Source organism: Pungitius pungitius, chromosome 7 (assembly GCF_949316345.1).
Source record: "Pungitius pungitius chromosome 7, fPunPun2.1, whole genome shotgun sequence".
Classification (NCBI taxonomy): domain Eukaryota; kingdom Metazoa; phylum Chordata; class Actinopteri; order Perciformes; family Gasterosteidae; genus Pungitius; species Pungitius pungitius.
In genome coordinates this window covers 1,201,025-1,213,651 of record NC_084906.1, presented here as the reverse complement: position 1 = coordinate 1,213,651, position 12,627 = coordinate 1,201,025, and the positions used below count along the sequence as shown (strand labels likewise).

General features: G+C 43.3%; 1 protein-coding gene across 2 annotated transcripts in view; it reads right to left on the bottom strand.

Annotated features, from left to right (window-relative positions):
• Nucleotides 1-12,627, bottom strand: part of pde4ba (phosphodiesterase 4B, cAMP-specific a) — a 99,701-nt gene that overhangs the window by 74,542 nt on the left and 12,532 nt on the right. The window contains exon 3 of one of the 2 annotated variants that reach the window (XM_037468793.2): nt 9,162-9,400. In XM_037468793.2, coding sequence (XP_037324690.2) covers nt 9,162-9,400 — 239 coding nt within the window. Of the gene's footprint in view, nt 1-2,266; nt 2,779-9,161; nt 9,401-12,627 lie in introns of those variants that run through there. The other variant, XM_037468794.2, reaches the window with a different exon arrangement.

Genomic DNA, 12,627 nt, shown 5'->3' with positions numbered 1-12,627 from the left:
TGATTCACTGATATGATGAAAATATATAACTGTATTACCTCTAAACACAACAACTATTAAGTAATGTGACAGCCATTTAAAATGGTATAAAGAGCTCCATATGTACTGCAAGAATAGTGTCATACTTCCATTAAATACTTCAGTGGTTCACAAGTGTTTCTTTATCTCTATTTAATAATAAAAATGTTAATCACTGTTAATTTATGCAGTGGTAAATGTTGGATAATACATATGAACAGGATTACATAATTGCATAATTCTTGCTTATCCGACCGTGGCAAGGCCTCCATGACACAAAAGAGTCCTTCATTATTTTGTTTTTTGATAACTTTCTTTACGTCTGCCACAGGTGAGTGAGAGTTATTACCCCGAAGGATTCCCAGGACAGCTCATTATTTTCTTTTAATGATATTTTAAGGCAGTGCACAGTGTATTTCATGTCATTGTATACAGCGTAGTACTTTGATTAATTGTGTATTCCTTACTTACTTGCTTACTTACTGTAAGCCCAATAAAATACCGATATCGTAAAAATATGTTTAAAACACCAGGTACTAGATGACAAGTGTCCTTATTCCCTAAAGTTATCTTCTCTGTCCTCATGGATTTTTCCCTTTGAGCCCTTTCTTGCTGCCTCTTCTTTTTCTACCCCACTCCCATTTTGAGCTTCTTACCCGTCTTACAGTGAGTGAGCAGAACCTCGGCATCTCGCTGCAGGGCCCCTTTCATGATTCAGCTTTTAATCGCTCTGACTGGCATTAATGGTTATGATGGGTGTTGTAATGACCCTGGATCGAGCTCGTGTACTGTTGTCAAACAAGGCAAATGACACTGCTGACATCTCGGATGATTTCTAAATGAAGCCATTTAACCCCCCCCACCCACCCCCCCCCGCGCACCTACCCACCCCCCACAAATCTCTCCGTCGGCTCAGAAATAGGCTCCAATGAAAGAGAAGCAATGTACGAGCCACCGTTCTGACTGTGAAAACATCCATTACATTTACAAAGCTTGCTTACTGGCATATGGGGATCAGAGAACATGCATGCATACACACAGAGGGAAGCACAAATATTATGTTCTTTCCATAAAATATACAACATAAAGTAACACGCAAAAGCAGATCTATATTACGATTTTCCTTTGCTCCCCAAAAGCAGTGGCAAGCCAAGCTTTGTCACGTGACCCAAAATTGTAAACACACACAAGCTATATAAAGATATTTGTAATATATTGTTTTTTCCAAATTAGGATTTTAACCTTCACAGACCTCATGACAGCTGCTGCCTGATCTAAAGAAATTAACTGTAACTGCTGTTTTTATGAGGGACAAAAGTCACCTTGAGCCTTTGTAGTCAAATCCCAGCAGCTCTTTTCCTTTGAGCCTCTAATCCATACCTTGCGTAACATAGCAAGCTCTCCCATCCCATCAACTCTAATGCCTAAATGCCCCAAAATGTAAGAAGGTAGACTCGGGGAGAGGGTGGGGGGGGTGGGGTACAAAATGTCCAAAACACAAATAAAATGTGACAGGAACCAGATTGTTGCGTGATGATGCAACGCATTTGTCACTTCATGTTGATCTTTTGTGGCGTTCCGTTGACTTGTTTATTGGGGTTGTGTGAAGGTTAAGGACCAGCAGGTTGCATTACGCACCTACAGTAACACTCCTTCTACAATGCAGCCATCCAAAACGAGGACTGATCCTCTCACACACACACACACACACACACACACACACACACATCTCACCCAGGTACAGGGCAGGGATCCACTTCATCAAAATGGAGGACCGGGAATTCTGGTGAATGTGATTTCATTCCATTATGTAATCATCTAAGCCAATGACAAATCACCAGACAGCGTGTTTGGCATCTCTTCAACTCTTCAGAAAACAATTTTCTTTTCATGAGGGATCAAGCATCCTCATTTTTCACTTCATTTTCTGTACCTGCTCTTTCTCTTCCTTAGAGACGTGTCTGATTTACCCCCCAAGCTCTCCTCTTACAGGCCCATCTATTGGCTCACACCCCATTGTCCTTCCTTTCCCCAGCAGCACCCAATGTGGCCATCTCATCTCCCTCAGCGATTCAACCCCATTTTTATCTCTTCAGTTTCCTCATCCATGCCCTTCCCCGCTCCGCCTCCTCTCTCCCCTTTGGCTAATCCTCCGTCACGACCCTCGACCCTGACGCGCCGCTTTCCTTTGTGTCTCGACCCCCTCCTTTGTGTTTTCACTGCTTCCCCTCCCCATCCCGGGCCTTACCAGGTGTGAGCTACGGTGAAGCGTCGCCTCTGTCGGATGCTCTTGTTGACCATCAACTTGCGGAAAAGACGCGGGGAGCTTCTGGGCGACAGCTTGGGGGACGTGGCGCCCCTCTTTCCTCCCCCCACACCGGGGACTTTGGGCGGCTCCAGCTCCAGGTGCATGTGCTCCTTGAACGTCCGGATACAGGAGTCCATATCGACGTTTAGGTCGTTGGAGGACATCCCGCCTCCTCTTCCAGAAGTTTGTGCGGAGTTGAAGTGCCGAAGCAGAAGGACTGAGGCTTCCTCACACCGGAGCAGTCACACAGGAAAAGGCATTTCACCTGTTGTTGTTGTTGTTGTTGTTTGGGTTGCTTCTGTTCTTCCTGTCCCTCTCCTCCTTCTTCACGGTTTACCTCTGGCTGATGCACCAGGTTTTTCCCGCTGGTCTTCTGTTCATGGGGGGGTTCCTAGCGGAGCTTTCCCAACAGCAGGGTCACATATCGCTCCTTCAAGGACATCAGGATCAATTCCTCTTCTCAACACTCACATTTCCCCCCCTCCCTGCTCTATCCCTCGGTTTCCCTTCTCTGCCTCAATATGCACACACCTCAGAATAAACTCATGCTCTCAGTCCATCCGGGCAGCTTGACGTTGGAGGATTTCCCTTATGAAAGATTCAGAAGGACTGAAACTGCTCTCTGCCTCCTCCGGTCTTGCTCTACCCTCCATCGTGGACTGCTTGACTCACCTCCCCTCTCTGCAAATAACCCCCACTTCTCCTAAAAAGGCACTCCCGGTGTGGCACGGAGCCACTATGACGAGCCTCGAGTCAGATTTCCCCCAACTGGCAAAGTGAGAGCCCGGAAAAGCGGAGCAGAGCACAGCACGCAGGCAAATGCTTCACTTGCCGTTTCATTCAGAATATACACAAGGATCTCGGAGCACGCACGTAGCGGGTGCAAGCCACACCCCCCCCCTGGAAAGGATTGGCTGGCGGGGGCTGTGACGACAAACGGGCAGGCACAGTAACAGGTTGTCTGATTTATTTATTTTGTTTAGCCAGGATTTGTGGCAACGTTGCTGATGATGTTGCAACCTTTAGAGACGGTGAGCGCACGCCAAGAGAGAGGAACGGCCAATCGGAATCGAGATGAGAAAGCAAATAGCTCGATGGACGTACAGCACTGCACCAAAGGTCAACTGGTTCAGATTAACACACTGAACCGAACATAAAAGCCAGCAGCAACAGACCTAATGACCTCATTCCCATGCAGATCAAAACTCTCTCTCTCTCTCTCTCTCTCCCCTACACACACACACACACACACACACATCCATAATTCCGTCTGCATGGAAGCGATCCAGCAATTGCCACAGCGTGTGAGGGGAAAAGAAAGAAAGAATTGATAGATACACTCATTCACACACACACACACACTCGGGTATACACCCATACACACAAAGGGCTACTCTGAGTGATGGAAAGTGGAGAGAGAAAACAGAAAGGGGGCAATGCCCTGAAGGCAGAGAGACGAGGAAGATGAGGGAGACAAATCCAGAGGGAACATCCCGGATGGCAGGGTTGCAAGTATTGAAAATGTGAGCACTTGCTTGCCTGCTTTGTCGACTGATTTGTTTTGGTTGTGACTCACTGATGATTCGGAGCCATCGAAGCATGGTCTGCTTTCTCTCTAAATGCGGGCCAAAAAAAACCTTTGAAAATAGACTTACCAAGTGGGAAAATGAAGAAGAAAACACTCGTAGTAATATGATGCATCCTGGGAGCATCCCCTGGCTCCTTCAACGCATGTATATTTTATAGCACAATTCGTCAAACTTTAACCTGTTAAACTAATATTTGAACTTGCATTGACAAAGAAGGCCAAAGATAAAAATGCTGTTGGGGGAAACAAGGATCACCGTGTCTAGTAAAAACAAGAATGGGATAAGCCAAGGTACCCTTGGCATTTGTTGTTGTATCGTTTCCTATCGTATCGTATATCTTCTTTTCCACCTACGGTGATGTCTCTACCAAAGGTCAAGGGTTAAGGACAAGGTTGGTTACCATCTGCTGCAACTTCCATGGATGTTTACTGGTCCCACGCACAATGGGTGATTGGAGTGGAGTGAGTGGATTAAGGGGTGAAAGTATTCTAAAGGCATATTTTTTCCTATTTAAATTGAGTTAATTGTGACGAATAGTTAAAGGACACAACTGTGGAAATAGATATAGAGATTCTGAAAGTGAGATTTGGCCAGCTTCAACACAATGAAGACCGGCCGTTGTTTAAACTCCAAATGATGATGCATCATCCGACTGAAATGTGTAGATAAATACAGGGGCCCACTGTAACTTTCTTTCTCTGTAAATGAGAAATTGGTTTTATGAACTTCTTCAAGTTAAACCATCACATTCAGTAAACTAGTTCATAATAATAATAACTAGTTCTAAATACTGACTAAACAATTGCCCGATCAGTGAGTTCCATTCAAACCTTAAGACAAGCTTTTCTGCCGAAAAGCGAGTGACAGACTCCTTCCCAGCAGGGGGCAAAGGAAATAAGAGATCTGGATTATTCTGGGATAACAGAACTCCGTGTAAGCAATCAGTGAATCCGGGGCCCGGAAGCTGCAAGAGACAACACACAAGACGTCTGATTGCTGCACAAATTGTAAAGCAATTAGCCTAGAAATAGTGTACATGTTTCATACATCGCAGTCCATGGGAAAAAAGCTCCTTATAGAATTGAAAAATAAAGACTATTTTCGCAGTCTCTCAATCTACCTGACCTATTAGATGGATGAATAGACCCCATTGTAGCGGGTGGTGATGCAGTAATATAAAGATATACAGAAAAAAATAAAAGAATCAACCAATGACACCCGCTTACTACTGAAAATATCTATGATGGCCCTTGCACATTTTAAAAATCTGTACTGAAAAGGTAGATGACAAAAAAAACCAATGACAAAGCACAAATGAGAGGGTGGAGAGAGTGACGAAAGATTGAAAGAGGCTGAATTACAGAGCAACTGCGAGTTTTTGCACCCTTGAGTGCTTTAATGAAAGCATATAGTGCTGAGTCACAGTACAGGAAGAATGGACAGAGACATACAATGGGCCCTGCAGCCAACTGGGAAGGAGCTCTAGCAGCCTTTGCTGTGTTCTTGGTGATCAAGGACCTCGATGTTAGTATTTATCCAAATGGAGGCTGAATGCTGCATTCTTTAGGCACCTGATCACACGTTGAACTTGTCCTCTGCTCTCTCTAATCTCATAGATTAGTTCACCGATAGTGTTCTGCAGGCTAACCTTTCACACCTTGCACTGCATTTTGATGGATAGAAATGCTGTTTTGCCTTCTTAAGTGTGAGAGTTTGGTGCCTTTTCTTTTTATCACCGGAAATTAAGTCAAATTTAAAATTGTGTCTTGTTAGGTTCAGGGGTACCTTGAAGAGTGTGTGTTTCACCTTTTACTGATCAATGTAGAAGATTAATGAGATTAAATATCCATGAATCTTTTGTCTTGCTTTGCTGCTTACAGGCTGTGGTGACTGGTTGTAGCTGCATAAACGTACTTATAAAGGTTGTCATTTCTCCACTTTGTTAAACATGTACAGGGTTAAATGTTATATAAGCATCGCTGTACCGCCAAGCCCCACCTGTCACTTTCCATAAAGTACATGCAAGAAAGAAGCCTCTACACTCTTTGACTCGTGGGCCTGATGGAGGTCATTGGGAGTGTGTGTTTGGCTGTTCGGGATAACTATTTGTCTGTTCGAATGAATTCAACGCAATCAAATATTAAATATAAATAAAGGCTCAAAGAAGGGTAGCAGCTGTTGAACAAAGAACAATAGCAGAGAGATTACAGGTTGTATGTGGAGAAATCCTAATCAAACTGGTGCATCAGGATGAAGGTGACCGTGGCAATAATTGTTCCTTAGAAAAGAGCGACGTGTGCAGCAATCGTCCCCCTGGGATGTTTGACTATATTGTAGCATGACGACAGTTATCCTATTAAGACGCCTTACTCGGAGGTTTGATTCACACTCACATGAGAGGATTGCCGTGCCGTACGGACCGAGTTGCAGCGGTAAACACGGATCAAACATTATTCCTCTTAACCACAACTATTCCAAAGCTGTGAAACTGCGGAGGACACGTTATCTCTTTCCCAGGATTTGGCATGAAACTAAATCCTATTAGGCCATCCAATGTTCCACTGGTTAGGCTGTAAAATTATGCAAAACGATGCTGAAACATATTAGATGCATATTGACTTTTTCTTCCTTGTTGCCGATGATCGCGGCAGCGTTTTCCCTGCCAATAGATTGGGAAATGAGTTGCACCAACTGCCCCAACTATTCATCAAAAATGATGCTTTTTCTGTTGACCCATGTCCACAATATGTTAATCTGCTGATATTCAAAGTTGAAGAGACGGGGTGGGAAACAAAAACATGTTGGAGAACCTATTTCTGCTTGCTGGTTGTGTGGGAAATGTCTTGGAAACACCAGCAGAGAGGCCAGGGCTCAACAACAAAGCCCACAAAGAGAGCACAAAGAGTGCAGACAAGCCAGAATCTGACCAGTGTCATCTCGACCCGGGCTGAGGAACACGTCCCGGATCAAGTTTGGAGAGGGATCATAGTGAGAAATGATATCGTTACGCACCACAGAGAACACCAACACAGATACGTGTTTATAAGCAGAAGAATTCTGGAAAGATAAATGCACAAAGTTTGTATTTAGTTAGCAGGACGATATTATACTATAAAAACCACTGGAAAGCCTCACTATGGCACTTGTCAAAGCTCAATAAAATTTAACTGTGCACGAAGCGAAGGAATCCAATTTGCAAACTGGAGGCAAACGTGTCCCTCCCTGTTCCACATAGAAATGAATGGGAGGCATTCACGTGGCGTAAAGGCACCATAAGGTTTTTGCTTGTTCGCTGACACACAGCCATTCATAAATCATTAGACACCGTTGGACCACCATGGAGTGCATTCAGCCAATCACCAGTGTGTGTGTGGGGGGGTGTGTGTGTGTGTGTGTGTGTGTGGGCTCAATCTGCACAAGCTCAGGCGATTGAACATAATTAATCCTGCACGTGAAGGACATCAGTGCAAAGTTAAGCGAAACATCAAAACATCAGTTTAATATTGTCTGCCGCTCATCTTGTTCGTTTTGTTTGTCTTAATCAACTCTTACAAAAGATACTCACGATGTTTTTCCCCTGCACGTCATTGGCATCAGTCAGAAGAAACCACCACACACACACAATCCACGAGGCACTCTGAAACAACTGTGTACATCAGCAGGAAAAATAATTGAATCCCAAAATAACCTGAATGCCAATGTAACTAATGGCTTCCACTCCGTGCTCAGGAAAATTGCTGAAAGCACTAAGTCCAAGAAACAGGTGGGATTGAGAGGAGATGAGGACTTTTGCTGACCACAGGCTTTTCAATAGTTTGACACACACATAACACGCACACACACGCACACACACGTGTCTATCAGCGCTAGACTTCACCGGGGAAGAGAATAATCAGACCTTCAGGACAGCTCCTCTGACCCTGGAGCTGCACTGTAGCAGCAGTGATGCCTGAAGGAGACATGGTGCTTGTAAGGCAGGGTGGGGAAGGCACACGTGTGTTCTCTTTGTACTTTAATGTATCATTGACTGTTTGTGGGTGTTTTATCCAGATGTCCTTGGAATGAACCATACCTGAAACCCTTAAAAAAAATGCCTTATTGGCCTTTTGTGTACGTTATTTATAGATATTGTGTGGTTTGGTTTCCTCAAACGGACATCGAGGTAAGAACAAAACACATTAAAGTGATGCCATGGAGAAGTTTTCATTTTCAGCTTTTGGGGAAACAAGCTATTTGAACATATCATTTTTGGTTCAGGGAATAAAAACAAGAATGTAAAAGATAAGTATTTAGATTTTTTAATATTGAATTATTCCTTAATAACTTTAAGTCGTGGCCTTTGACCCCTTTTATAATGAAACTAGTCAACTTGAACAGTTTTCCTTCCTGAGTCACAACTCGCTAAATAGGACAAGTGAAAAAATGGGTTTCTCAAACAACAATCTGAGATGGGAAAATCAGTCTTTAATTAATCTTTAGCCGCTCACTGAGACGCACACACACACACACACACACACCTGGAGCTCAGGGCCAAGCATATCTGCATTTGACACGACTGGACACCTGGCTGCCCGCCAATAAGTGGTTATTTGAATCTGCACACTGTACCTGTCTCTGCATGCGACTGAGTGAGCGTATCTTTTTGTCTGAAGGCATAGTACAAATATAATGAGACAAGGCAGTGTCATCTTCAACAGGCTGAATGCAAGATGACAGATGAGTCACTGGTGAAAACGTGGATCACAACAAGATTTTCTGAGCCCAGTCCGCTCAATATGACTGTGGAAAACCCTGTGGTTTGCTATGAAATAACTAGAATCCAATGATAAGATGTCCAAATTCTATTCAACCTGTGTGATACATGACAGCACTGCAAAAAGCCTCACCTTCAATCATCAGTGAGTGCTATCTCTATCTGATCTACCCCAGACACCCAATATCCCCCCCCCCCCCCCCCCCAGGCAAAGCGCGTCACTATCCAGTGACACTATGCAGGCTGTACACCCCCTCTACTGGTAGTATAGAAGTATCGTGTACCTATCTAATGTGTCAGCAGTGCTGCCTGTGTACTTTAATTAGTACATATGAACAGCTCTCGCCTCCACAGTGTTGAATTCTCATGAACTAAGTGGCCCACTGTTTGGATTGATTACTCCGGGTGTGTCACGTCGGGTCATAAACAACAAGCGTGTCGTGTTTCCATCGAGGAGGTCTGTGTTCCGCTGTCTATTTGACTCTTCACGTACCTTTCAGGGTCAACTGGCGTGATGTCTATCCTAGGAGGGGCGCCGAAGGGCAGGGACGTTGGCCTGGGCATGATTTCTTCATCAGGCGTCCGCGACTTCTCCCCCTGTCGCCATGACAGCGGTGGTAGCTGCAGGTTGCCCGAGAAACGGCGCCTGCCATGGCGCAGGTCGACCCCCAGCGTGCAGGACGGCGAAATCAAAGACTCACTGAGGCAGCAATCTTGAGGCTCTTTGCAGTCCTGAGAGGATAAAGAAATGAAGGAGGGAGTTGATTAAATAAAAAAAAATAAAAAAAACACTTTTGATATTCACCAGGAGTCAAAGAGAATCAAGAGTAAAGGAACAATGAGAAACATAATCAAATCAGTCTTCCCTTCAATCCAAAGAAAAATGGTTTAATTACACAGCTTATTTTTCCTGCTCATGCGTTAGTTGCCCACTAGGGGGCGCCACAGGCCTGTTTCTGTTGAGGAGGCGCCGGTAAAGCATTACAAAAAACGTCACCAGCTTGACTACCTCTGCTCACAACCTAATTTCTTGCACAACTTCATATGGAAATGTGGGACACACGTCATGCCAACTTTTGACAGCCTTCACAGCCCTTCACACATATCCTTCAAAAGACTCTTTTCTTCTACCTTGTTTGCTGGCCTAATTTATTTTATTAGTTTGTTCCCTCTGTAGCTGTTGCAAGGCATAACTTACACCTTTATCTTTCTGTTGCACAGTAAAATTGACATGCAATTCTGATGGGAATAGCAAATATTTGATTCTGTTCATCTAGCGTTAATAGTCCTGAAATCCAGGGCTTCCCGCAGCAATTATTCATAAACTACAAAATAGACCCTTGAGGATTGCTGCGCAGCCGGTGCCAATCCCAGCTGACAACTGGTGAGAGACAACGACACATGGAGTCAAGCCCACAACATGAATCAATAACATGAATTGACCTACATTGACCTGCACGAGAGCAAGGTCCTTGGAGAGACAGGTCTGAGGTTTTTATTATTGATAATGGAAACAATTGTCTTTAGTCAAATAACAGTAAATGACTGAGGAACTTCCCTGTGCAGAGAAGAATGACCAAATAATATTGTACGGATTCTTTTTTCTTAAAAGCTCAATACTCACTCTTTTACGTGTACTGAATAGAGACTTCAGTTGTATTTCACAGCGTGAGACCTCTTTAATCTTCTTCTATTTAGCCGTACAGAGAAGCCGAAGGCACTGCAGTTTAGAATAGTATGATTAAAAGCAACCATTAACGAGCGGAGGAACGATGATATGTTATATATTTCTGAAATGGAACTTGGGTAAAGTATAAAAAATGAAAAAATTGAAAGTATTGTTTTTGACTGGTCTAAACAGACACTTGTTTTGAGAGACGGAAAGTCATTAGTAAAGAAGTAAAGGAAAAAACCTTTCTATGATAGCTCAGAGAGGAGATAGAGAGGACATGTAGAAGTGAGAATGACGACTCCACTGAGGGGAGAAGGTAAAAGAAGAAGGAAGAAAGATCAAGGTTTGTGATATTAGAAGAGAAAGAAAAAAAAAACACAATCACAAATTGTTTAACGAAGCTCAATACTAAGTGTCAATCACATATCATATAGCCTTATTCCATCAAATGAGTCATGAGTTTGATCTTTGATGCTTTTAATAAATAAACTTCTTGCTTTCCCATTATCACATGACAGCGGAGACGTGAATGTTACTCTGAAGGACTTCATGATCGACTAAAGGAAGATCTCTCTTCTTCTTTCTCCTCCTCAAAGACTTGTGAGGACGCGTAACATTCGGTTGCCTTTGAAAAAAAGACACTGGAGTATGTGCTCACAAGGACATAAGGCTGTCAAGAATTTAATCACATAATATGTTCAAAAAAAAAGAAGGTAAAGTCAGTCATGGATACAGTTTGTAAGGAAATAACTAGAATTTGAGTCATTAGCCCATTTCTACTTTGTTATTTGGATTGCATCAGTTTTATGTAGATGCATCACTTGATTTATGTTGATATATTGGAAACCATCCAGTCTTTAAACTATTTCATTCTTTAGACAACTATTTGTAGTGTGTTTGGGATTTTTTTCTCTGTGATGAAGGTATGTCAGAGCAGCCTTTACTGGTCGCTTTCCCATTTCTCAAACACACAAACCCCTCTGCACTCTCGCCGTTTTGACACAAAGGCAACAACACAACAGGGAGGAAATGAGGAGATGAGATAAGAAAACAACACCTGCTTTCGATGTGTTATGGAGGGAGGAGGGGGGGGGGGGGGGTATGGAGAGAGGGAGAGGAGAGGCAGGGAGGGCTGTAAGTAAGGAACGGGAGGGGAAAACACAGAATATGGGAGAGGATAACGGCAAGAAAAGGGCAAACAGCTGGGGCAGGGCATGAGAAATCTTTGCATAATGGGGGAGTAAAGCTAAGAATGAGTAAGAAAGGGAGGGGAACTGCTTGCGAGAGGAGAGCAAAAGGAAGATGAGTGAGAGCGGGAGCGAGAAGACGGGGAGGCACAGGGGGAGAAACTGAAAGAGACTGATTAGTATGTATGAAATGAGAAATATTCCTCTAGAGCTGAGCATAGCTTTTAGCACTGTGCACATGCAAACAACAACATATTGTGCATTTTCCACACACACACACACACACACGTGCATGCATACAGACATACATATAATCTATATACGTGTGCAGCATAACTAGCTAAAGGGATGTTCAACAGATGAATGAAACAAATAGGTTGATATATGTGTGATGATGCATTCTTTTGTTATTGCTGATGGCTCCAACTACGTCAACGCTTTGAAAATAATTCAGATTTAGAGAAGATTTTTCTTTTACGGTTTGTATTTTTTACAACAATACACATCTTTGCATTCTACAATAGAAATAGGGTGCTCGCTCTTGAATAAACAGAAATTGCAGGACTAATAAAATGTATCTACGGCTCCTAAAAATGATAAAATATTGCCCTGAGGTTAAAAAGAAGCAGGTTATTAATAAAACACTGGGGATTCGTTACGTCTCCTTTCCTGCTTTTCACTGAGAAATTGGCCGATAAACGTGTCTCAAATAAGAAATTGATTGACTGCTGCCTTTCCCTCTCAATAGTAACATGTGATGTGTGTGTCGTCCGAGGTTAGAGCACAAGAAAACATCATCTGCTGAAGGCCATTTTCAAAGCAATTTCCAGTTTCATTTACCCAGTTTCCTTTATCCAGCATGCATGGACGCTTTTCTGGGGATGTAACAAATCTTGAGAAGCAGATTGGGATCCAGACTGAATCCATGCTGTCACCCAGTTCATTTTTTCCCAAGAATCAATCCCTGCCCTCTTTCCAAAGGATCATTTTGCCTGATTTGTCCATGTTTTGGAGCGGCGGCGGATTACAGAATTTGTTATGCCAGATACATGGAGAGTGGAAGGAGGTGAGACAGATGTCAATGAAGGGAGAGAAGAGTG